Here is a 27,039-nt window from a genome sequence, read left to right on the forward strand (position 1 = left end):
GTGTGCACGTGTTTGTGTGTGTGCCTCTGGGTGAATTTGTGCGCGCGTGTCTATATGTGTGTGTGTGAGTGAATGTGCGAGAGAGTGCATGGGTGGGCGAGTGCGAGAGTGTGGAGAGCGTGCAAGAGTGTGTGTGCAAGAGTGACTGAGTGTGTGTGTGTGTGTGCGTGAATGAAGAGGAGCGAGCAGAAGCGGAGATTGAACTGACGTTAGTTGGGACAGAAATAGAAACGTGGACAATAGGTGCAGGAGGAGGCCATTCGGCCCTTCGAGCCAGCGCCGCCATTCGTTGTGATCACGGCCGATCATCCACTATCAGTCCCCCGTTCCTGCTTTTTCCCCACACCCCTTGATTCCGCTAGCCCTCCAACTCTTGAAAACGTCCAGTGATTTGGCCTCCACTGCCTTCTGTGGCAGAGACGGAAGTGAGCTGTGTAGACTGGGCACACCGATCGACTCCTACAACTGGGAGGAGGGGGGTTTTTAGGTGGGGGTTACGCTGGTTACCCCAGCCCAAACTAAACCCACCGAGGCAGACAATGCAGCGGTAGAATTGCTGCCTCACAGCACCACACACCCGGGTTCCATCCCGACCACGGGCGCCGTCTGTACGGAGTTTGTACATTCTCCCCGTGACCTGCGTGGGTTTTCTCCGAGATCGTCGGTTTCCTCCCACACTCCAAAGACGTGCAGATTTGTAGGCTAGTTGGCTTCGGTAAAAATTGCAAATTGTCCCTAGTGTGTGTGTGGGATAGTGTTAGTGTGCAGGGATCGCTGGTCGGCGCGGACTCGGTGGGCCGAACGGCCTGTTTCCACACTGTATCTCTCAACCAAACTAATCTAAACTATCGTCATAGGTTCAGAATTAGGCCATTTGGCCCATTGAGTTGGACCTAAAAAAGCCAAATTTGTTTCCTCTCTCAGTCCAAAATGCTCAAGACAAATCTGATCTATCTGCACATTATCTGTCCCCATCCATTCCCTGCATATCCATGTACCTATCCAAAAGCCTCTTAATCGGCACCGTGGTATCTGCCTCCACCACCACACCAGTCAGCGTGTTCCAGGCACTCTCTGTGTCCAAACAAACACTCCACGCATCTCCTCTGAAGTTTACTTCCAGCTACGCCCTCATCTGACGACCCGAAACATCACCCATTCCTTCTCTCCAGAGATGTTGCCTGACCCGCTGAGTTAGAAACATAGAAAATAGGTGCAGGAGGAGGCCATTTGGCACTTCGAGCCAGCACCGCCACTCGTTGTGATCATACAATCAGTAACCCGTGCCTGCCTTCTCCCCATATCCCTTGATTCTGCTAGCCCCTAGAGCTCTGTCTAACTGCCCACATTTACTCCAGAATTTTGTGTCCATTTTGTGTAAACCAGCATCTGCAGTTCCTACACGGGTGGAAAGGTGCCAAAAGCCAAGGGGGGGCTGGGAAGAGGGACGAAAGTTGAGGGCTTCTACAGATCACGAGGGGGGGGGGGGAATCGAGGTGTTTTGATCTCTACATAAGTTACTCCCAACAAGACTCAAATTTGTTATTATAAACCGATTTATGCGTGCATGTACTTGTGTGTGTGGGCAAGCAGGGAGCAGGGAGGTGTGAGAGAGAGAGAGAGAGAGAGAAAAAGAGAGAGAGAAAGTGTGAGAAGGGGGAAGGGGTGGGGGGGGAGAGAGAGAGAGAGAGAGAGAGAGAGAACATATTAAGCAATCAGAAAAAGCAGAAGGGACCATAATTAAGCTGGGACTTACTTGCTCTTCTGTAGGAAGGATGGTTTTTAAGAAGCACAGTAAACAATGGGTTGAATGGATCAAAAGCATTATCGAGACCTGCAACAAGTCTCACAGGGACCTTGCTAACCATGTGTAAATCTGTAAAATTAACTATTCTGTGTTTTTTTTAAAAAAGAAAATATGAGAAGCATTGTTTAAAGAATAATGTCAGGTCTTTTCCTATTCAAAATTGTATGTGTTAGTATTTATTAAACAGCAAATTGATATTTTAGATTTGATTGATTGATTGATTGATTGATGCAGCATGGAAACTGGTCTATTGATTGGGGTTATTTGTAGAAGTACTGCTCGGAAACAGGCCCTTCGGCCCACCGAGTCCGCGACAGACATTGATCACCCGTTTGCACACCAGTTCTACGTTATCCCACTTTCTCATCCGCTCCCCACGCACCACAGGGAATTGTACAGAGGGTCCATTCACTTGCAAACCCGCACGTCTTTGGAGTGTGGGAGCAAACCCACGCAGTCACACGGAGAGCGTGCAAACTCCACACATGCACACACACACACGCACACACACGCACACGCAAACGCACGAACACACACACATGCACACAGACAGACACACACAGGCACACAGACAGACACACACAGACACACACACACACATGCACACAGACACACACACACACACACACACACTGACAAACTCCACACACACACACGCGCACAGAGACACACATGCACACACACACAGACACACGCACACACACACACACAGACACACACACACCACACACACGCAGCACCCGAGGTCAGGATCGAACCGGGGTCTCTGGCGCCGTCAGGCAGAGGCTCTACCAGTTTTACAAACCAATCCAATTTCGTCTTGGAGCTAATGCCTCCCAAACCAGGGGTCATTTAACCTACAAACCCGCACGTCTTTGGTACCCGGGAGGAAACCGTAGCGCCCGGAGGAAGCCCACGCGTGTCACAGGCTGTTGTTGGCATCAAACCCATACACAGGAGCAACAACTCATAGTTTTATTATAACACAAGCGGAGGAAACATTACATGCTATTATCTCTGTAGTCAGCATCAAGTCTGCTGTGAGACGGTGGAAGGCAGCTTACATAGTCCAGGTAGGGATGAAGATCCGGACTGGATCACATGCGGAATGTGCAGCATGCATAATAGACAATAGGTGCAGGAGGAGGCCATTCGGCCCTTCGAGCCAGCGCCGCCATTCAATGTGATCATGGCTGATCATTCTCAATCAGTACCCCGTTCCTGCCTTCTCCCCATACCCCCTGACTCCGCTATCCTTAAGAGCTCTATCTAGCTCTCTCTTAATAATAACTGAGGTGATCTAATATAGTAATCTACATCCTTCCTCTTAAGGAATTAACCACTAATAAAATAGATATTGATATGGTGTTCACTTGTCACATATAATCACATATATTTTGCAAGTATAAACAAGCTGATAGAGAATGACACCAAAGGCAGTTCAAACACAGCCCTGGTACTTCATGTTAGGCCTGCTACTTTATGGTAGGCCTGGTACTTTATGTTAGGCCTGGTACTTTATGTTAGGCCTGGTACTTTATGTTATGCCTGGTACTTTATGGTAGGCCGGCAGGTGCGACCTGCACGTGTACGGTACAGTCCTGCATTTCTTTCTTTCACCGGAGATGGGAACGATGGTGGAACAGGCTCAGGAGACTGAGGCAGCATCGCAGGTGACTGGACTGAAGAGGATGGCAGGAGCCGAGGTGTCGTGGGCGAGACGATCGGATCGGGAGTGTCGAGCAACGGTGGTAAGGTCGGGCCGGAGCCGCTCGGGATGCTTGTGCGGTCGGGCAGGCACGGAGGCAGCGCTGGTTCATTCACCGGCAGGATGTGCTGTGGATTACATCTGTCGGTGCTGCCGTTGGTGTCGACCAGATAAGAACGTGGTTCGAGAGCAGTTCCAGATATCACACCAAGGCGATCGTGGCCCTTTCCTGTTTGCAGACGGACTACCTGTCCCTTAGCTAGTGGTGGAAGCGGGCTGCTCGTTTTAACATACCATCATTTTTGAGCGTCTCGTTTTTGTTGTAGCTTGGAATGGATCTCGGACTGGATCACATGTGGAATTCTCTGCCTCAGAGTGGAATTCTCTGCCTCAGAAGGCAGTGGAGGCCAATTCTCTGAATGCATTCAAGAGAGAGCTAGATAGAGCTCTTAAGGATAGCGGAGTCAGGGGGTATGGGAAGAAGGCAGGAACGGGGTACTGATTGAGAATGATCAGCCATGATCACATTGAATGGCGGTGCTGGCTCGAAGGGCCGAATGGCCTCCTCCTGCACCTATTGTCTATTGGATCACCTTATAAGTGAGGTGATCTAATATGGTCATCTACATAGGGGGAGCGTGCAAACTCCACACACACACACACATAGAGACAGCACCCGAGGTTGGGATGGTACAGGTGGTCTCCAGTGGTGAGAGGCAATGGCTCTCTGTGCCTGCCCTCCGATTGTTGTCTTTTGAAAAAAAAAATTGCGCTGAACTCATCCTGTGAAGACATTTCCTTGTGCAACCGAGGGTGAGGAAGAAGATCTCCTTCTCTTGAGTCCAGGAAGTAAGTGGTTGGTGTGGCCGTTTCAGTTTTGCTCACACCCACGTAAATAGGTTCCGTTATAGATGGGATTGGCAACGGCCACTTTGCCAGTTGCAACACCACGCCGTTCATTTTGCAACGGCATCAAATAACTACAAGAAAAAAGAAAATTCTGCTTTCGGCCGATCCATTGAAAAGATAAAGCGTGGAAACAGGCCCTTCGGCCATTTGGCCCTTCGAGCCAGCACCGCCATTCATTGTGATCATGGCCGATCGTCCACAATCAGTAACACCGTGCCTGCCTTCTCCCCATATCCCTTGATTCCACTAGCCCCTAGAGCTCAATCTAACTCTCTTTTAAATTCATCCAGTCAATTGGACTCCACTGCCTTCTGTGGCAGAGAATTCCACAAATCCACAACTGTCTGGGTGAATTTTTTTTCTTCTCACCTCAGTTTTAAATGGCCTCCCCTTTATTCTTAGACTGTGAGGGTGGTGAAGGTGTGGAATTCTCTGCCTCAGAAGGCAGTGGAGGCCAGTTCGTTGGATGCTTTCAAGAGAGAGCTGGATAGAGCTCTTAAGGATAGCGGAGTGAGGGGGTATGGGGAGAAGGCAGGAACGGGGTACTGATTGAGAGTGATCAGCCATGATCGCATTGAATGGCGGTGCTGGCTCGAAGGGCTGAATGGCCTACTCCTGCACCTATTGTCTATTGTCTATTGTCTATTGTGGCCCCTGGTTCTGGACTCCCTCAACATTGGGAACATTTTTCCTGCATCTAACTTGTCCAGTCCTTTTATAATTTTATATGTCTCTATAAGATCCCCTCTCATCCTTCTAAACTCCAGTGAATACAAGCCCAGTCTATCCAATCTTTCCTCATACGACAGTCCCGCCATCCCGGGGACTAACCTGGTGAACCTACGCTGTACTGCCTCAATAGCAAGGACGCCCTTCCTCAAATTGGGAGACCAAAACTGCACACAGTACTCCAGGTGCGGTCTCACCAGGGCCCTGTACAACTGCAGAAGGACCTCTTTACTCCGATACTCAAATCCCCTCGTTATGAAGGGACCTGTGGTGGGTGAGTGGGGCTCACTGGTGCACCCTGAGAGTCGGGAGTGCGGTCGGAAGCTGGGGCTCCAAACGGCCGTGGGGACGGTGGTAGCGAGGGATGGGTCGGCAGCTCATTCCATTCACATCCCAGGAACGAGTGGGTTAACATACGATGAGCGTTTGTGGGCACTGGGCCTGTACTCACTGGAGTTTAGAAGGATGAGGGGGGACTTCATCGAAACGTACCGAATAGTGAAAGGCCTGGATAGAGTGGATGTGGGGAGGATGTTTCCACTAGTGGGAGAGTCTAGGACTAGAGGTCACAGCCTCAGAATTAAAGGATGTTCTTTTAGGAAGGAGATGGGGAGGGATTTCTTTAGAGGGTGGTGAATCTGTGGAATTTATTGCCACAGAAGGCTGTGGAGGCCAAGTCAGTGGATATTTTTAAGGCAGAGATAGATAGATTCTTGATTAGTGCGGGTGTCAGAGGTTACGGGGAGAAGGCAGGAGAATGGGGTTAGGAGGGAGAGATAGATCAGCCACGATTGAATGGCAGAGTAGACGATGGGCCGAATGGCCTAATTCTACTCCTAACACTTATGACTTTAAACTTAAGAAGGGTATCGCCCCGAAACGTCACCCATTGCTTCTCTCCAGAGATGCTGAGTTACTCCAGCATTTTGTGTCTATCTTCGGTATAAACCAGCATCTGCAGTTCCTTCTTATAAAAATATTTTATATTTGTTTTATTTAAATTCCTGGCACTCGATGGTGCTTTAGACACAAGGAACGGGTGTTATTAGCGGGGCAGGGGTGTATTGTCATTTCATTATCATATATTATACACGGCATTTTATCGGGATGTATCACAGCCTGGTTTGGGATCAGCTCCATCCAAGACCGCAAGACATTGTAGACAATTGTGGACGCAGCCCAGACCGTCACATAAACCAACCTCCCTTCCACTGCCTCCATCTACACCTCACGCTGCCTCGGCAAGGCCAGCAGCCCAGACCATCACACAAACCAACCTCCCTTCCACTGCCTCCATCTACACCTCACGCTGCCTCGGCAAGGCCAGCAGCATCATCAAGGACCAGTCTCACCCCGGCCACTCCCTCTTCTCCCCTCTCCCATCAGGCAAAAGGTGCAGAAGTGTGAAAACGCACACCTCCAGATTCAGGGACAGTTTCTTCCCAGCTGTTATCAGGCAGCTGAACCGTCCCACCACAACTACTATCTACCTCATTGGTGACCCTCGGACTATCCTTGATCGGACTTTGCTGCACTAAACGTTATTCGCTTATCATGTACAGTATCTACACACTGTAAAAGGATCGATTGTAATCATGTATTGTCTTTCCGCTGACTGGTTAGCACGTAACAAAAGCTTTTCACTGTACCTCGGTACACGTGACAATAAACTAAACTAACAAATCTCTGTTGGTCTAGAAAAACGGACAATCCAGAAAGCCTCCGAAACCAAGGCTGCCTGAAAATCGGTGTTCATCCTGTAGTGTCATAGAGTCATAGAATGATACAGTGTGAAAACAGGCCCTTCATAGAGTCATAGAGTGATACAGTGTGGAAACAGGCCCTTCATAGAGTCACAGAGTGATACAGTGTGGAAACAGGCCCTTCATAGAGTCACAGAGTGATACAGTGTGGAAACAGGCCCTTCGGCCCAACTCGCCCACACCGGCCAACAATGTCCCAGCTACACTAGTCCCACCTGCCTGCGCTTGGTCCATATCCCTCCACACCTGTCCTGTCCATGTACTTGTCTAACTGTTTCTTAAACATTGGGATAGTCCCTACCTCCTCTGGCAGCTTGTTCCGCACACCCACCACCCTCTGTGTGAAAAAGTTACCCCTCAGGTTTCTATTGGATGGCTCAGCAATTGAGCAACTGCCTTACAGCGCCGGAGACCCGGGTTCCATCCCGACTACGGGCGCTGTCTGTACGGAGTTTGTACGTTCTCCCCGTGACCTGCGTGGGTTTTCTACGAGATCTTCGGTTTCCTCCCGCACTCCAAAGACGTGCAGGTTTGTAGGTTAATTGGCTTGGTTGTACAATGATCAGCCAAAACATTATGACCACTGACAGGTGAAGTGAATAACATTGATTATCTTGTTACAATGGCACCTGTCAAGGGGTGGGATATATTAGGCAGCAAGTGAACAGTCAGTTCTTGAAGTTGATGTGTTGGATGCAGGAGAAATGGGCAGGAGTAAAGACCTGAGCGACTTTGACAAGGGCCAAATTGTTATGGCCAGACGACTGGGTCAGAGCATCTGTGAAACGGCAAGGCTTGTGGGGTGCTCCCGGTCAGCAGTGGTGAGTACCTACCGACAGTGGTCCGAGGAGGGACAAACCACAAACCGGCGACAGACAGGGTGTTGGGCGCCCAAGGCTCATCGATGCGCGAGGGCAACGAAGGCTATCCTGTCTGGTCCGAACCGACAGAAGGTCGACTGTGGCACAAGTCACAGAAAATGTTAATGGTGGTGACGGGAGGAATGTGTCACAATACACAGTGCATCGCACCCTGCTGCTTATGGGGCTGCACACGGAGGACCAACAGCATATTAGGCAGGTGGGCATAATGTTTTGGCTGATTGGTGTAAATGTAAAGTTGTCTCTCGTGTGTGTAGGATAGTGTTAATGTGCGGGGATCGCTGGTCGGTGTGGACTTGGTGGGCCGAAGGGCCTGTTTCTGTGTTGTATCTCTAAACAAAAATCTTTCTCCCTTTGCCTTAAACCTATGTCCCCTGGTTCTCGATTCCCCTGCTCTGCACATTTACCCCATGATCTTATACAGCTCTATAAGATGTATCAAGTCAAGTCAAGTCAAGTCAATTTTATTTGTATAGCACATTTAAAAACAACCCACGTTGACCAAAGTGCTGTACATCTGATTAGGTACTAAGGAAAAAAATGAAACATACAGTAGCACGCAAACAGTTCACAGCGCCTCCTCAATGAGCCTCAAACGCTAGGGAGTAGAAATAGGTTTTGAGCCTGGACTTAAAGGAGTGGATGGAGGGGGCAGTTCTGATGGGGAGAGGGATGCTGTTCCACAGTCTAGGAGCTGCAACCGCAAAAGCGCGGTCACCCCTGAGCTTAAGCCTAGACCGCGGGATAGTGAGTAGCCCCAAGTCGGCCGACCTGAGGGACCTGGAGTTAGAGAGGGGGATTAGAAGATTTTTGATGTAGAGGGGGGAGTGTCCATTTAGGGCTTTATACGTGAATAGGAGGAGCTTGAAGTTGATTCTGTACCGTACAGGGAGCCAGTGGAGAGAGGCCAGAATCGGGGTGATGTGGTCCCTTTTACGGGTACCCGTCAGGAGTCTCGCTGCGGCGTTTTGGACCAGTTGCAGGCGGGACAGGGAAGATTGGCTGATCCCAGTGTATAGGGAGTTGCAGTAGTCTAGGCGGGAGGAAATGAAAGCGTGAATGATTTTTTCTGTGTCGTCGAATTGGTATAAGGATGAGAAGAATTTCACTCGCTGGTGTTAAGTTTATGGCTGACTTCAATCTGACTCCTAACCCTGGGTTACAAATGCCCAATTTCTGGACAAATGCCCGATTTATGGACTGATTTGTATACAGTCGAGCTCCTGCAGTCCACTTTAGATTAAAGATACAGCATGGAAATAGGCCACAGGGCCTACAACCCAAAGCCATGCAGGTTTGTAGGTTCATCGGCTTCTGCAAAATTAGACCCTAGTGTGGAGGGAGTGGATGAGAAAGTGGAAGGCATTTATTCACAAAATGCTGGAGTAACTCAGCAGGTCAGGCAGCATCTCAGGAGAGAAGGAATGGGTGACGTTTCGGGTCGAGATCCTTCTTCAGACTGATGTCAGGGGGGCGGGACAAAGGAAGGATATAGGTGGAGACAGGAAGGAGATCTAACATAGAACTAGTGTGTGAACGGGTGCTTGATGGCCTCAGTGGGCCGAATGGCCTAATTCTGCTCTGAAACCCTATGAACCTATTTGTATACGTGCATGTGTAGGACAAAAACGGCAGGTGCTGTTTAAATCGAAGGTAGACTCAAAATGCTGGAGTAACTCAGCGGGACAGGCAGCATCTCGGGAGAGAAGGAATGGGTGACGCTTCGGGTCGGGACTAGGGGTGCCAACTATCACACTCCCAAATAAGGGACAAGGTGATGTCACCGCCCCGTGCCCCACATGACCTCACCCAGCCAGCAGCCACGTGCTCCCGCTCCACCAATGGCGGCCGCCCAGGCCGGGAGGCGGGTTGCTATGCAACTTCCGTTAGGCGGTGCCCGGGCCTCCGGGCCTACACTGTCCGGGCCTACACTGTCCGGGCCTACACTGTCCGGGCCTACACTGTCCGGGCCTACAGCGTCTGGGCCTACAGCATCCGGGCCTACAGTGTCCAGGCCTACACTGTCCAGACCTACAGCGTCCGGGCTTACAGCATCCGGGCTTACAGCCTCCGGACCTACATTGTCCGGGCCTACAGCGTCTGGACCTACGACGTCTGGGCCTACAGCATCCGGGCCTACAGTGTCCGGTCCTACACTGTCCGGGCCTACAACACTGTCCGGGCCTACAACACTGTCCGGGCCTACACTGTCCGGGCCTACAGTGTCCGGGCTTACACTGTCCGGGCCTACAGCGTCCGGGCCTACAGCGTCCGGGCCTACAGCGTCCGGGCCTACAGCGTCCGGGCCTACAGCCGCCGGGCCTACAGTGTCCGGGCCTACACTGTCCAGACCTACAGCGTCCGGGCCTACAGCGTCCGAGCCGACAGCGTCCGGGCCTACAGCGTCCGGCCCTACAGCGCCTCCGGGCCTAATACGGGCAAGGGCGGTCCCATATGGGACAAACCAATTTAGCCCATAATACGGGACAGTTGGCAACCCTAGCCGAGACCCTTCTTCAGGCTGAAGTGTAGGTACAGGTAATATCGGTGCATGGTTCCCTACAAGTGCCGGGACGGTGTGGTGAATGGATGGAAGGTTGGGAGCTGCCCACTTGCCTGTGCAGGTCGTGCCTTGCCTTCTGCAAGGGCTGCCACCCTTCTTTCTCTGTGCAGACTTTCTTTGTTGAAATGCCTGGAGAGACAGGGCGTGGTGGATCCAGCAGTGTGTGTGTACTCTGGCACCCGCCCAGACCCACACAGGATGTGAGTGCGGTGTACGGTAAAGGGAACTGTGCTGCAGTATGTGGCCGATTACCCACTCTGGCACAGGCAGTCAGAGTCCGGAGATCCAGCTAGGCCTTGCCTGATCGCATGTTCCCAGCTTCTGCACGTGTTGTTTGTTCATTGTGGGTCCTGAATCCAAGCTGACATCAATGTTATTGTTGCAAAAGGTAAGGAGACAAAGGCAGTTCCTGGCACTGCTGAGGTATAACCTTGATCTGGTCATCAGCCAAAACATTATGACCACTAACAGGCGAAGTGAATAACATTGATGATCTTGTTACAATGGCACCTGTCAAGGGGTGGGATATATTAGGCAGCAAGTGAACAGTCAGTTCTTGAAGTTGATGTGTTGGATGCAGGAGAAATGGGCAGGAGTAAAGACCTGAGCGACTTTGACAAGGGCCAAATTGTTAAGGCCAGACGACTGGGTCAGAGCATCTTTGAAACGGCAAGGCTTGTGGGGTGCTCCCGGTCAGCAGTGGTGAGTACCTACCGACAGTGGTCCGAGGAGGGACAAACCACAAACCGGCGACAGGCAGGGTGTTGGGCGCCCAAGGCTCATCGATGCGCGAGGGCAACGAAGGCTATCCCGTTTGGTCCGAACCGACAGAAGGTCGACTGTGGCACAAGTCACAGAAAATGTTAATGGTGGTCACGGGAGGAATGTGTCACAATACACAGTGCATCGCACCCTGCTGCGTATGGGGCTGCACACGGAGGACCAGCAGCATATTAGGCAGGTGGGCATAATGTTTTGGCTCATCAGGTCAGAATGTTTTGGCTGATCGGTGTATAGTCATAGAGCCATAGACTCATAGAGTCACAGAGTCATGCAGCGTGGAAACAGGCCCTTCGGCCCAACTTGAGCAAGCCGACCAACACGTCCCATCTACACTAGTCCCACCTGGTGCACTACAATGCTGAAAACTATATTAGAGACTGTTTCTTCCCAGCTGTTATCAGGCAACTGAACCATCCCACCACAACCAGAGAGCAGTGCTGAACTACTATCTACCTCATTGGTGACCCTCGGACTATCTTTAACTGGTCCTTACGGGACTTTACCTTGCACTAAACCTAATTCCCTTTATCCTGTATCTGTGGACGTATTGATTGTAATCGTGTGTTGTCTTTCTGCTGACTGGATAGAAAGCAACAAAAGCTTTCACTGTACCTTGATACACATGATATTAAACTAAACTAAATACTCTGCATCTTCCCCTTTGCGCTACCTTAGTGTAGAGATACAGCGCGGAAACAGGCCCTTCGGCCCACCGGGTCCGTGCCGCCCAGCGATCCCCGCACACTAACACTATCCTACACCCACTAGGGACAATTTTTGCATTTTACCGAGCCAATTAACCTCCAAACCTGCACGTCTTTGGAGTGTGGGAGGAAACCGAAGATCTCGGAGAAAACCCACGAGGGTCACGGGGAGAACGTACAGACGGCGCCCGTATTCGGGATGGAACCCGGGTCTCCGGCGCTGCATTCGCTGTAAGGCGGCAACTCTACCGCTGCGCCCAAATTGTACTCGAGTTTGAACTGGTTGTCTCGATGTAAAGTATACCTGATCTGTTTGGATAGCATGCAAAACAAAGCATTTCACTGGAGGTCGGTACACATGGCAATAATAAACCTGAACCTCTGTGTTGTGTTCGTGTTATGTTGCTACATGCAAGAATTATATTGTTCCTCTGTCAGTACATTAAACACTTATGACTCTTGACACATGACTCTTCACATTATAAATCTATTAGATCAAGGTTAGGTTAGGTTTAAGTTTATTATTGTCACGTGTACCAACCTACAGAAAAAAGCTCTGCTTTGCATGCTATCCATAACAGATCCCATTTAAGGGGACTCTATGAAACGTTTTCCCCGTGACCCACGTAGGTTTTCTCCGGGTGCTTCGGTTTCCTCCCACACTCCAAAGACGTGCGGGTTTGTAGGTTAATTGGCTTCGGGGAAATTGTAACTTGACCTTGGAAAGACTAGGCTTGTGTTCACTGGAATTTAGAAGGGTGAGAGGGGATCTTATGGAGACGTATAAAATTTATAAAAAGGACTGGACAAGCTAGATGCAGGAAAAATGTTCCCAATGTTGGGGGAGTCCAGAACCAGGGGCCACACAGTCTGAGAATAAAGGGGAGGCCATTTAAAACTGAGGTGAGAAAAAACTTTTTCACCCAGAGAGTTGTGAACTTGTGGTATTCTCAGCCTCAGTGGGCAGTGGAGGCCGATTCACTGGATGAATTTAAGAGAGAGTTAGATAGAGCTCTAGGGGCTAGTGGAATCAAGGGATATGGGGAGAAGGCAGGCACGGGTTACTGATTGTGGACGATCAGCCATGATCACAATGATTGCAGGTGCTGGCTCAAAGGGCTGAATGGCCTCCTCCTTCACTTATTTTCTATGTTTCTATGTCCCTAGTGTGTGTATGATACGGCTAGTGTATGTGGTAATCGTTGGTCGACGCAGACTTGGTGGGCCGAAGGGCCGGGGAAGTCCCACGTGGTCACGGGGAGAACGTGCAAACTCCGTACAGACAGCACCCGTAGTCGGGATGGAACCCGGGTCTCCGACGCTGTGAGGCAGCAACTCTACCGCTGTGCCACCGTGTTAATTGCGCAATATTAAAAATGATTTAAAAAGCATACTTTATTATTTTGGATACACCCAACACATTTAACTTACTGCAACCGTCTATTATAATTACTAGACACAATGGTGATCTTGTTCAAATGGTTATTCACAGAATGCTGGAGTAACTCAGCAGGTCAGGCAGCATCTCGGGAGAGAAGGAATGGGTGACGTTTCGGGTCGAGACCCTTCTTCAGACTGATGTGATCTTGTTCAAAGGGTTATGTCTGTGACTCACGGTACAAGAGATAGAGATAAAACTACCCTATCAATCCACATGCAGAGCCCCGACCTGAAACTTTGCCCCCCAAAAATCACAATGAACCACATTGCTGGAGTAACTCAGCGGGTCAGGCAGCATCTCTGGAGAACATGGATGGGTGACGATTTGTAGTCACAGAGTGATACAGTGTGGAAACAGGCCCTTTGACCCAACTCACCCACACCAGCCAACATGTCCCATCTACACTAGTCCCACCTGCCTGCGCTTGGTCCATATCCCTCCAAACCTGTCCAATCCATGTACCTGTCTAACTGTTTCTTAAACTTTGGGATAGTCCCAGCCTCAACTACCTCCTCTGGCAGCTTGTTCCATACACCCACCACCCTCTGTGTGAAAAAGTTACCCTTCAGATTCCCATTAAATCTTTCTCCCCTTCACCTTGAACCTATGTCCTCTGGTCCTCGATTCCCCTACTCTGGGCAAGAGACTTTGTGCGTCTACCCGATCTATTCCTCTCATGACTTTGTACACCTCTATACGATCACCCCTCATCCTCCTGCGCCCCATGGAATAGAAACCCAGTCTACTCAACCTCTCCCTGTAGCTCACACCCTCTAGTCCTGGCAACATCCTCGTAAATCTTCTCTGTACCCTTTCCAGCTTGACAATATCTTTCCTAAAACATGGTGCCCAGAACTGAACCCGACACTCTAAATGCGGCCTCACCAACGTCTTATACAACTACAACACGACCTCCCAACGTCTATACTCAATACTCTGACTGATGAAGGCCAAAGTGCCTAAAGCCTTTTTGACCTCCTTATCTACCTGTGACTCCACCTTCAAGGAACCATGCACCTGTACTCCTAGATCCCTCTGCTCTACAACACTACCCAGAGGCCTACCAGTCACTGTGTAGGTCCTGCCCTTGTTCGACGTCCCAAAATGCAACACCTCACACTTCTCTGTATTAAATCCCATCAACCATTCCTCCACCCACCTGGCCAATCGACCCAGATCCTGCTGCAATCGTTCACAACCATCTTCACTTTCTGGGAGGGGCCGGGTGGGCTATTTCCACGCTGTTTCTCTAAAACTAAACCAAACTAAATAGACTAATAAACAATAATAAGCCTGGAATTTTGAAGGATGAGAGGGGATCTTATAGAAATGTATAAAATTATAAAAGGACTGCACAAGCTAGATGCAGGAAAAATTTTCCCAATGTTGGGGGAGTCCAGAACCAGGGGCCACACAGTCTAAGAATAAAGGGGAGGCCATTTAAAACCGAGATGAGAAAAAAAAAATTCACCCAGAGAGTTGTGAATTTGTGGAATTCTCTGCCGCAGAGGGCAGTGGAGGCCAATTCACTGGATGAATTTGAAAGAGAGTTAGCTAGAGCTCGAGGGGCTAGTGGAATCAAGGGATATGGGGAGAAGGCAGGCACGGGTTACTGATTGTGGATGATCAGCCGTGATCACAATGAATGGCGGTGCTGGCTCAAAGGGCCAAATGGCCTCCTCCTGCGCCTATTTTCTATGTTTCTATGTTTCTAATAGGTTATTAGACAATAATAATAGACAATAGACTAAAAGAAAATAATAAACCTAACACTGTAGGTTATTAGACAGCAATGGTAGACAATATGTGTAAGAAGGAACTGCAGATGCTGGTTTAAACCGAATAAAGACGCAAAATGCTGGAGTAATTCAGCGGGACAGGCAGCATCTCTGGAGAGAAGGAATGGGTGACGTTTCAGGTCGAGACCCTTCTTCAGGCTTCGAATAGACTATAGACCAATAAACAAGAATAAACCTAATAGGATATTAGACAATAATAATAGACAATGGACTAATAGACAATAATAAACCTAATCTATAAACCTTTTGACAGCTTTTCTCACCATCCACCACCCCAGCAACTGTGGTGTCATCTGCAAGTTTACTAATCATGGCTTCTTGAAGTCACATGGGAGTCACTAATATACCAATGGGTGTCACGGTGGCGCAGCGGTAGAGTTGCTGCCTTACAGCGAATGCAGCGCCGGAGACCCGGGTTCCATCCCGACTACGGGCGCCGTCTGTACGGAGTTTGTACGTTCTCCCCGTGACCTGCGTGGGTTTTCTCCGAGATCTTCGGTTTACTTCCACACTCCAAAGACGTGCAGGTTTGTAGGTTAATTGGCTTGGTGTGAATGTAAATTGTCCCTTGTGTGTGTGTGTGTGTGTGTGTGTGTGTGTGTGTGTGTGTGTGTGTGTGTGTGTAGGATGGTGTTAGTATGCGGGGATCGCTGGTCGGCGCGGACCCGGTGGGCCGAAGGGGCCTGTTTCCGCGCCGTATCTCCAAACGAAACCGCAACCACAGGAACCTGCACCGATCCCTGCTCCACAACTCTCAAATGAATCCCAGATATTCCCTTTAATCTGTCACTCCTCCCCAGACTGTAAAATTCCCGACTCCAACAACAGAAGGACCAGTCCAGGCAAACCCTTCTGCCTTGACTCCGCGAGGCACCACAGTTTAACAAGTCTCTCAGACACAAAAAAAACAGATTGATTTGGCACTGGGCGCACATTCTGGGCAGCCATCCACCTTGATTTGATGGGGAACCATTAAAATGATCTCTTGACACGATCGCCTGAGGGTGAGGGGGAGGGAAGGGATCGCAACGAAGGCACAGGTTCAATTTAGGAGGCAGCCATCAGAAGTTTTAAGAAATTAAATTAGATTAATTCGGCATGACCATACCTTCTTAGCCAAAGGCGTTTCCTAAGGTAGACAAGCCTGAACTGGAGAATCGAACATCATTGTCGACCCTCCCTACAATGAAAGAAGAAGGCGGAAGCTTTCTGCCTAATTCGGACGGGTTTGGTGATCTGCATGACCTCGGAGGTCTTCCTCACTCTTGGCATGATGTTAGAAAGAGATAGGTATTGATCAGGTGAAGGGAGCGGGGATAAAGGGGGTGGAGGGGGGATGGTGTGTGTGAGGGGGGAGGGGGGAGAGAGGGGGTGGAGGGGGGATGTTGTGTGTGAGAGGGGAGGGGGGATAAAGGGGTGGAGGGGGATGGAGTGTGTGAGGGGGGAGGGGGGGAGAGAGGGGGTGGAGGGGGGATGGAGTGTGTGAGGGGGAGGGAGGAGAGAGGGGGTGGAGGGGGGATGGAGTGTGTGAGGGGGGAGGGGGGAGAGAGGGGGTGGAGGGGGGGATGGAGTGTGTGAGGGGGGAGGGGGGAGAGAGGGGGTGGAGGGGGGATGGAGTGTGTGAGGGGGGAGGGGGGAGAGAGGGGGTGGAGGGGGGATGGAGTGGGTGAATGTGTGAGTGGGGAGGAGGGGATAAAGGGGGTGGAGGGGGGGGTGGAGTATGTGAGTGGGGAGGGGGAGGGGGTTGGAGTGGGTGAGTGGGGTTCCTTAAAACAACCGTAACTCAATTTCAGTTAATGTAGGGGAGGTTTGGGGGAGATTTTACTGGGAGATTATCTTTAACAGCTCAACAGCAAATAAAATCTTTATACAAAAACTCTTGTTTGTTTGTTTGTTCCGGAACTACAGCCAACACGGTACACGATAGCGCGACAATTTTAAGCCCACCTTATTCACCATCGTCCCGTGGTCTTACTGGGAGAAGTTTCATCGAAATAGGTGTTATATATTTAAAAGTTATTCACATTTTAAAGTTTAAATCTATCTCCTAAGGAGGGGGGGGGGGAGGGAGGAGAGGGGGGTGAGGGAGGAGACGGGGAAGGGGTGAGGGAGGAGAGGGGGGTGAGGGAGGAGAGGGGGGAAGGGGGGAAGAGGGGGGGAGAGAGGGGGGGAGGGGGGAAGAGGAGGGAGAGAGGGGGGTGGAGAGGGGGGAGGGAGCGGAGAGGGGGGAGAGGAGCGGGGGGGAGTGGGGTCGGGCGCTATGTGAATGCGGGAGGGGTTTGAGCACAGCGGGTCCGCCTGGTCTAATTAGTCTGACCTTTAACTGCTCGGCGGTGGAACCGGGGCTGAGCGGTGAAGGAGACGCCCGTGGCTGAGAGCGGCAAAAGGAGCGGCGGTGATGGCGGGGCGAGGGCTCCGGGGCTCAGCGAGGCGGCAGTGATGGAGACGCCCGGGGTTTAGAGCGGCAGCAGGAGTGGCGGCCATGATGGAGACGCCTGGGGTTTCGGACGGCGGCAACGGTGATGGCGGGGCGGGGACCCCGAGGCAGAGCGGCGGCCATGATGGAGATGCCCGGGGTTTGGAGCGGCGTCGGTGGTGACGCTCCCCCAACTTGGGCTGCGGAATCAAACAGGCGTCTGGCGGTAAGTGGGAGCTGAACGAAAATGACGACCTTCCCCCCCCCCCCCCAACTGCGCACACGCAGTCACCCGGCGGCCATCTTACGTAAGTGTAGGCGCTGGTCTGGCAGCCATCTTAGATGAGGACCAGCCCCAACTGCACATGCGATGGTTTTTAAAACCTTTAAAATGTGAATAACTTAAAATCTATAACACTAATTTCAATAAAACTACCATTTTTACCATTAAAGCGATGACGGTGAATAAGGTGGGCCTAAAAATGTCGTGCTATCTGGTACAGTTTTGGCGGAAGTTCAGTCACAAACAAACAAACAAACAAACAAACGAGAGTTTTAGTATACAGATTTCCCCTTAATTTTGCTAAAAGAGTATCTGGGGTAATAATGCCGGCAGGATCTATGGTAATGCTGGAAGACTAACAAACGTGATTCAAAGTCAAGAACTTTATAAGTCTCTGTTGAAAAATTACAATACCAGGCATTCATTCCAGTACAAAAAGACACAAGAATGGAGCAAAACAGAAGGGTAGGCCGGTTAGCCTGACTTCAGTAGTTGGTAAGATTTTACAGTCAATTATAAAGGATGAGGTTAAGCAGTACTTGAAAGTTCACTATAAAATAGGCCGAACTCAGCATGGTTTTTTGAAGGAAAGACCTTGCCTGACGAATCTGCTGACGTTCTTTGAGCAAGTAAATAGCTGGACAGACAGAGGTAGGGTTGCTAACTTCCTCACTCCCAAATAAGGGACAAGGTGATGTCACCCCACGTGACCTCACCCAGCCAGCGGCCACGTGCTCCCGCTCCACCAATGGCGGCTGCCCGAGCTGGGAGGCAGGTTGCTACGCAACCTCCGTTAGGCGGCGCCCGGGCCTCCGGGCCTACATTGTCCGGGCCTACAGCAGCCCCCGGGCCTACAGCATCCGGGCCTACAGTGTCCCCCGGGCCTACAGCGTCCGGGTCTACAGTGTCCAGGCCTACAGTGTCCGAGCCTACAGTGTCCTGGCCTACAACATCCGGGCCTACAGTGTCCGGGCCTACAGCATCCGGGCCTACATTGTCGGGGCTTACAGTATAATAATAATAATAATAATACATTACATTTATATAGCGCTTTTCATATACTCAAAGACGCTTTACAGGGATTTAGAGAACATAGGGAAGTGAATAAATAGATAAATAAGTAAACGAACAGAGAAAGGAGACAGAAGGTGGGGTGACCTTCAGTGGTTGAAGGCAGTACTGAACAGGTGAGACTTCAGTGATGTTTTGAATGTGGTGAGTGTGGAGGAGTCTCTGACGGTTTGGGGTAGTGAGTTCCATAGGGTGGGAGCAGCGATGGAGAAAGCCCTGTCCCCCCAGGATCTGAGTTTGGTCCGGATGTGGGGGGATACGAGATTGGCAGCAGCAGAGCGGAGGGTGCAGGTGGGAGTGTGCCTGTGGAGGAGGTCGGTCAGGTAGGATGGGGCCAGGTTATGGAGGGCTTTGTAGGTCATGAGGAGGATTTTGTACTGGATTCTCTGGGGGATGGGGAGCCAGTGGAGTTTGTAAAGGACGGGGGTGATATGGTCACGGATCGGGGTGTGGGTGAGTAGACGGGCAGCGGAGTTTTGAATGTATTGAAGTTTATTGATGATTTTTGAGGGTGAGCCATAGAGGAGGCTGTTGCAGTAGTCCAGACGGGAGGTGATGAAGGCGTGGATGAGGGTTTCTGCAGCTGTGGAGGAGAGGGATGGACGGAGACGGGCAATGTTTTTGAGGTGGAAGAAGGCTGTCTTTGTGATGTGTTTGATGTGTTTGTCGAAGGAGAGGGTTTGATCAAAGATGATTCCAAGATTCCGGATGTGAGGTGAGGTGGATACTGGGAGACCATCAATATTGAGGATGAAGTTTTGGGTGGATTTGGTGAGCGTTTTTGGACCAATGATGATGATTTCAGATTTGTTGCAATTGAGTTTGAGGAAATTTGATTGAAGCCAAGATTTTATTTCACTGATGCAGTTTGTCAGTGTAGAGTGTGTGGTGGGGGAGATTGACTTGGTGGAGATGAGGAGCTGGATATCATCGGCGAAGCAGTGGAAGTTGAGACCATGACGGCGGATTAATTGACCAAGGGGGAACAGGTAGAGGATGAAGAGGAGGGGGCCAAGGACTGAGCCTTGGGGGACACATTGGGGGAGGGGAGCGGTGGGGGATTTACAGTTGTTAATGGAGATGAACTGGTGTCTGTCAGAGAGGTAAGATTTGAACCAGGATAGGGCTGTGCCGGTGATGTTAAAGGAGGTTTCAAGTCGGGTGAGGAGAATGGAGTGATTTATGGTGTCAAAGGCGGCGCTGAGGTCAAGTAGGATGAGGATGTTGAGGTTGCCAGCGTCGGAGGAGAGGAGAATGTCGTTTGTGATTTTGAGGAGCGCAGTTTCAGTACAGTGGTTGGAGCGGAATCCGGATTGGAAAGTTTCATACAGGTTATTGGTAGAGAGGTGGTATTGGAGTTGGGAAGCTTTGGACAGAAAGGGTAGGTTGGAGATTGGTCTGAAGTTGTTTGGGGTGTCAGGGTTTAGACCAGGTTTTTTCAGAATGGGGGTGACAGCAGCGATTTTGAGGGATGGCGGGACGATGCCAGTGGACAGGGAGGAGTTTATTGTTGCAGTGATAAGTGGAGAGAGAGCAGGAAGGCAGGCCTTGACAAAGCTGGAGGGGATGGGGTCCAGAGAGCAGGTGGCAGTTTTTATTCCTGTGAAGAGGTCAGAGAGGTCGGTGGTGGAGACTGGGGAGAACTGAGGCAGGGGTTGACAGGATAAGGGGGGGCAGGTGGTTTGAGGGGGAGCAGGTGCGTTGGTGGTTAAGGTGCTGTAGATGCTGTCTATTTTGCTTTGGAAGAATGAAAGGAAAGTGGTGCATTTGTCAACTGTGAATGATTGGGAGATGGTGTCCAGGGGGCTGAGGAGTTTGTTTATTGTAGAGAAGAGTGTTTTGGGTTTCCGGAGCCAGAGTGAATTATTTGAGAGTAGTAGGTGGAGTGGACACGGGAGAGGGCATCTTTATAGTGCTGTATGTGGTCTTTGTAGGCTTGGGAGTGAATTGTGAGACCTGTTTTGTTGCGGAGTCTTTCAAGTTGGCGGGCATGAGTTTTCATCACGCGGAGTTCAGGGGTAAACCAGGGAGCAGAGTGGGTGAAGGAAACTGTTTTGGTTTTTATAGGTGCAAGCTGGTCGAGGCAGGAGGAGAGAGTGTGGTTGTAGTAGTCAGTGAGGTCAGAAGGGCTGTGGAGGTCAACGAAGGGAGAGGCGGACATTATTTCAGAGAGGGAGGATGAGAGCGAGGTAGGTGAAACAGAGTTCAGCTTACGGAAGTTGATTTTGCGTTTTTGCTTTGGAGCTGGGGTGGGAATGTTGACGGACATGGTGATGGCTAAGTGATCAGAGAGGGTGGGGTCGGAACCAGAGAGGTGATGTAGATTTAGTCCAGTGGAGCAGACAAGGTCCAGAATGTGCCCATGGTTATGGGTGGGAAAATTGACGTGTTGAGTGAGGTTAAAGCAGTTGAGTATTTCAGTGAAGTCAGCGGTTATTGTGGAGTCAGTATCCGGGCCTACTGTGTCCAGGCCTACAGTGTCCTGGCCTATAGCGCCCCCCTCGGGCCTAATACGGGACAAAGCCTGTCCCGTACGGGACAAACCACTTTAGCCCAAAATACGGAATGTCCTGGCTAATACGGGACAGTTGGCAACTCTAGACAGAAGGGAGGCTGCAGATGTTGTTTACCTACATTTTCAGAAGGCCTTCGATAAGGTGCTAGGGAAGATGAGAGCCCATGGTATCAAAGGGCAGATACTAGCATGGATAGCAGGCTGGCTGGATGGCAGAAGACAAAGAGTGGCAATAAAGGCGGCTGTTTCTGTTTGGCTTCCAGTGACTAGCGGAGTTCCGCAGGGCTCGATGCTGGGGCCGCTGCTCTTCAGGTTGTATATTAACGATTTGGACGAGGGGATTGAAGGCTTTGTGGCCAAGTTTGCGGATGATGCTAAGATAAGCGGAGGGGCAGGTAGTGTAGAGAAAGCAGAGACTCTGCAGAAGGACTCGGACAGGTTGGGAGAGTGGGCAGAGAAGTGGCAGATGGGACATAGTGGAGCAAAGTGTGGAGTCATGCATTTTGGTAATAAGAGTGAAGGCGTAGATTATTTTCTAAATGGGGAGAGAATCCAGAAATCGGAGGTGCAAAGGGACTTGGGATCGCCGGTACAGGATTCCCAAAACATTAATCCGCAAGTCGAATGCAAGAAAGCAAACGCAATGCTAGCAGTTATTTGGAGAAGTCTGGAATACAAAAACAGGGCTGTAATGTTGAGGCTTTATGAGGTGCTGGTCAGGCCACATTTGGAATATTGTGAGCATTGTTGGGCTCCATATCTGAGGAAGGATGTGCTGGCTCTGGAGAGGGTCCAGAGGAGGTTTACGAGAATGATCCCAGGAATGAGTGGGTTAACATTTGATGAGCGTTTGTCGGCACTGGGCCTGTACTCGCTGGAGTTTAGAAGGATGAGGGGGGAGCTCGTTGAAACGTACAGAATAGTGAAAGGCCTGGATAGAGTGGATGTGGAGAGGATGTTTCCACTGGTGGGAGAGTCTAGGACCAGAGGGCACAGCCTCATGATTATAGAGTGCTCGTTTAGAAAGGAGGTGAAGAGGAACTTTCTTTAGTCAGAGGGTGGTGAATCTGTGGCAAGTCTGAAGAAGGGTTCCGATCCAAGACGTCACCTATACCTTTTCTCCAGAGATGCAGTCTGACTGCTGAGTTACTCCAGCTTTTTGTGTCTAACGTCCCTGGAGAACAGAGATAGACAATAGTTCTCGGGATAGACAATAGTCAACAGGCAACAGACAATAGACAATAGACAACAGACAACAGACAACAAACAATAGACAATAGGCAATAGACAACAGACAACAGACAACAAACAATAGACAATAGACAATAGACAATAGACAATAGACAATAGACAACAAACAATAGACAATAGACAATAGACAATAGACAATAGACAACAGACAACAGACAACAAACAATAGACAATAGACAATAGACAATAGACAATAGACAATAGACAATAGACAATAGACAATAAACAATAGACAATAGACAATAGGTGCAGGAGGAGGCCATTCAGCCCTTCGAGCCAGCACCGCCATTCAATGTGATCATGGCTGATCATTCTCAATCAGTACCCCGTTCCTGCCTTCTCCCCATACCCCCTGACTCCGCTATCCTTAAGAGCTCTATCTAGCTCTCTCTTGAATGCATCCAGAGAATTGGCCTCCACTGCCTTCTGAGGCAGAGAATTCCACAGATTCACAACTCTCTGACTGAAAAAGTTTTTCCTCATCTCCGTTCTAAATGACCTACCCCTTATTCTTAAACTGTGGCCCCTGGTTCTGGACTCCCCCAACATTGGGAACATGTTTCCTGCCTCTAACGTGTCCAACCCCTTAATAATCTTATACGTTTCGATAAGATCCCCTCTCATCCTTCTAAATTCCAGTGTATACAAGCCTAGTCGCTCCAGTCTTTCAACATATGACAGTCCCGCCACTCCGGGAATTAACGTAGGTGACGTTTCGGGTCGGGACTCTTCTCCAGACTGATTGTAGGGGGTTGTGGAAGGGGAGTGGGAGGGGGAGGGGGGAGAACGCTGGAAGACAAGAGGGGCAGGACAAAGCCTGGTGAGTAATAGGTGGATACAGGTGAGGGGCAGATGGTGGAACAGAGGCCTGAGATGAAAAGGCAGAAGGCGTGAAAGTACAGGGTGTGAAGAGTTGTGAATAGTGAAGGAAGGAATGTCGGGAGAGGGGAGGGGAGAGATGGATGTGAGTCCAGGTGTGACACACTCAAGGGAGAAGAGAAAGGGGAGGGTTTTGGGGATGAAGGGAGAGGGGGTTTGTAGTTACCTAAATTGGAGAAGTCAATGTTCATACCGCTGGGGTGTAAGCTGCCCAAGCAAAATATGAGGTGCTGTTCCTCCAATTTGCGCTGGGCCTCACTCTGACAATGAAGGAGGCCCAGGACAGAAAGGTCAGATTGGAATGGGAACATAGAACAGTGCAGAGAGACACAAAAAACATAGGCAGCTTGCAACCCAGCGGTATGAATTTTAATTTCTCTAACTTCAAGTAACCCTTGCATCCCCTCTCTCTCCATCCCTCTCCCACCCAAGTCGTACCAGCTTCAAAGTCGTCTTGTTGAGTCTCATTGTCTGTAACTCGTTTTCACCCAGCCCACAGCTAACAACAGCCTGCTTCCTTTATACTTTTTTTGCATATTCTTCTTTCATTTGTTCTACATCTCTCCACATCACCATCTATATCTCTCGTTTCCCTCTCCCCTGACTCTCAGTCTGAAGAAGGGTCTCGCCCCGAAAAGTCACCCGTTCCTTCTCTCCACAGGTGCTGCCTTACCCGCTGAGTTACTCCAGCTTTTCGTGCCTACCTTCGGACTAAACCAGCCTCTGCAGTTCTTTCCCACGCATACAGCGGTCACGGTGGCACAGCGGTAGAGTTGCTGCCTTACAGTGAATGCAGCGCCGGAGACCCGGCTTCCATCCCGACTACGGGTGCCGTCTGTACGGAGTTTGTACGTTCTCCCCGTGACCTGCGTGGGTTTTCTCCGAGATCTTCCGTTTCCTCCCACACTCCAAAGACGTGCAGGTTTGTAGGTTAATACGGGATAGTTGGCAACCCTGATTTCTAATGCAGTTCCTTGTTTCTACATTTATTCCTGTGTTTACTCAGTGTGCCCACTGTAGGCGGGCATAGTCCCTTCTATTTCATAGGCAGTGCCCCAGATCAATATTGAGCTGCCCCTGTTGTGTCTGAGGAGGTCAATATGGGGCGCCATTACCACACCCAGATGGGCCAGTTCTTACGTCTACAGTTCTCCCTGTATTTACTCAGTGTTACCACCGGAGGGTGGCCACGAGCAGAGAATCTATTCTATATACTAAAACTCTCGTTCGTTTGTTTGTCTGTTTGTTCCTGAACTACAGCCAAAACGGTACACGATAGCGCGACAATTTTAGGCCCACCTTACTCACCGTCGTCCCTTTGGTGCCAATGGAAGAAGTTTCATTGAAATCGGTGTTATATTTTTAAAGTTATTCACATTTTAAAGTTTAAATCTATCTCTTAGGGAGAGAGGGAGGAGGAGGGAGGGAGGGGTTGAGGGGGATGGAGTGGGGGGGAGGGGAAGGGGGGAGGTGGAGTGGAGGGGGGTGGAGGGACGGGGAGGGGAGGGGAGAGGGTGGGGAGGGGGGGGTAGGAGGAGAGAGGGGGAGGGGGAGGGGGAGAAAGGATGGGGGAGGGGGGGATGTAGGATGGAGGAGGGGGAGGGGGAGAGGGGAGGGGGGGTCGCAGAGGGTGCTGCATCAATGCAGGAGAGGTTTGGGCCCAACGGGTCCACTTGGTCTAGTCCCTTCTAATCCTCAGCAAGGCAGTGAGGAAGGGTCTCGACCCGAAACGTCACCCATTCCTTCTCTCCAGAGATGCTGCCTGTCCCGCTGAGTTACTCCAGCTTTTTGTGTCTACCTTCCGAAAGAAAATAGTTCCTTTCCCTTCGCTATGTATCAGCCCATCTCGGTCACGTAGACCTCCACGATCTATCTTCTCAACCGAGGAAATCCAATCTCCACTGATCCAATCCTCCCTCAGGGCTAAAGGTCTACGACAATGCAGTGTAGGTTCAACAGGTTAAACCCCGGGATGGCAGGACTGTCGTATGAGGAAGGATTGGAAAAACTGGGCTTGTATTCACTGGAGTTTAGAAGGATGAGAGGGGATCTTATAGAGACGTATAAAATTATAAAAGGACTGGACAAGCTAGATGCAGGAAAAAATGTTCCCAATGTTGGGGGAGTCCAGAACCAGGGGCCACAGTCTAAGAATAAAGGGGAGGTCATTTAAAGCAGAGGTGAGAAAAAACTTTTTCACTCAGAGAGTTGTGAATTTGTGGAATTCTCTGCCACAGAGAAGGGCAAATCACTGGATGAATTTAGGAGAGAGTTAGATAGAGCTCTAGGGGCTAGTGGAATCAAGGGATATGGGGAGAAGGCAGGCACGGGTTACTGATTGTGGATGATCAGCCATGATCACAATGAATGGCGGTGCTGACTCGAAGTGCCAAATGGCCTCCTCCTGCACCTATTTTCTATGTTTCTGTGCTTCTCTGACCCTGCCAAAAGCAGTATGAATCACCTCTCAACTCTAAGGTATTTATTCACAAAATGCTGGTGTAACTCAGCAGGTCAGGCAGCATCTCAGGAGAGAAGGAATGGGCGACGTTTCGGGTCGAGACCCTTCTTCAGACTGATCTACCATCTCTCAACTCTGGTCGCAGGCTTGGCGATCGTTTCGCTAAACACCTCCGCTCAGTCTGCCTAGATCTACCTGATCTCCCGGTGGCTCAGCACTTCAACCCCCCCTCCCACTCCCACACTGACCTTTCTGTCCTGGGCCTCCAAACTTTTCAACATGAGGGCCACGTTATATATTTGGCACATTTTTGCGGGGTGTAGGAAAAAATAAACAAGTGTGAGTTTTATAAATTTAATGAACCCAAAAAAAGTTTAGACTGGGTTACGTTAGATTAGATTAGGAAAGGTTAAACTAGGTTAGGTTAGATTAGGTTGGTTTACATTAGGTTTATATGGCAACAAATAAATAATATTCAATTTTTAAAAAGAGCTTGAAATATTGGAATATATATATATATCGTAGGTAAACAATTATTTATAAAACAGAATTGCGTACGCTGTATTGCGTACAGTTTTGGTCTCCTAATCTGAGGAAAGACATTCTTAGGAAAGGACATTCTTGCCATAGAGGGAGTACAGAGAAGGTTCACCAGATTGATCCCTGGGATGGGAGGACTTTCATATGAAGAAAGACTGGATAGACTCGGCTTGTACTCGCTGGAATTTAGAAGATTGAGGGGGGATCTTATAGAAACTTACAAAATTCTTAAGGGGTTGGACAGGCTAGATGCAGGAAGATTGTTCCCGATGTCGGGGGAAGTCCAGAACAAGGGGTCACAGTTTAAGGATAAGGGGGAAGTCTTTTAGGACCGAGATGAGAAAGTATTTTTTCACACAGAGAGTGGTGAATCTGTGGAATTCTCTGCCACAGAAGGTAGTTGAGGCCAGTTCATTGGCTATATTTAAGAGGGAGTTAGATGTGGCCCTTGTGGCTAAAGGGATCAGGGGGGTATGGGAGAGAAGGCAGGTACGGGATACTGAGTTGGATGATCAGCCATGATCATATTGAATGGC

The 27,039-nt window shown here is 50.0% G+C and overlaps 1 protein-coding gene across 1 annotated transcript in view; it reads left to right on the forward strand.

Annotated features, from left to right (window-relative positions):
* Window positions 1-17,609: 17,609 nt before the first annotated feature.
* Window positions 17,610-27,039, forward strand: part of LOC144593825 (phospholipase B1, membrane-associated-like) — a 171,067-nt gene continuing 161,637 nt past the window's right edge. The window contains exon 1 of the mRNA XM_078399942.1: window positions 17,610-17,729. Coding sequence (XP_078256068.1) covers window positions 17,610-17,729 — 120 coding nt within the window. The remainder of the gene's footprint in view (window positions 17,730-27,039) is intronic.

Source organism: Rhinoraja longicauda, chromosome 5, assembly GCF_053455715.1.
Source record: "Rhinoraja longicauda isolate Sanriku21f chromosome 5, sRhiLon1.1, whole genome shotgun sequence".
NCBI lineage: Eukaryota > Metazoa > Chordata > Chondrichthyes > Rajiformes > Arhynchobatidae > Rhinoraja > Rhinoraja longicauda.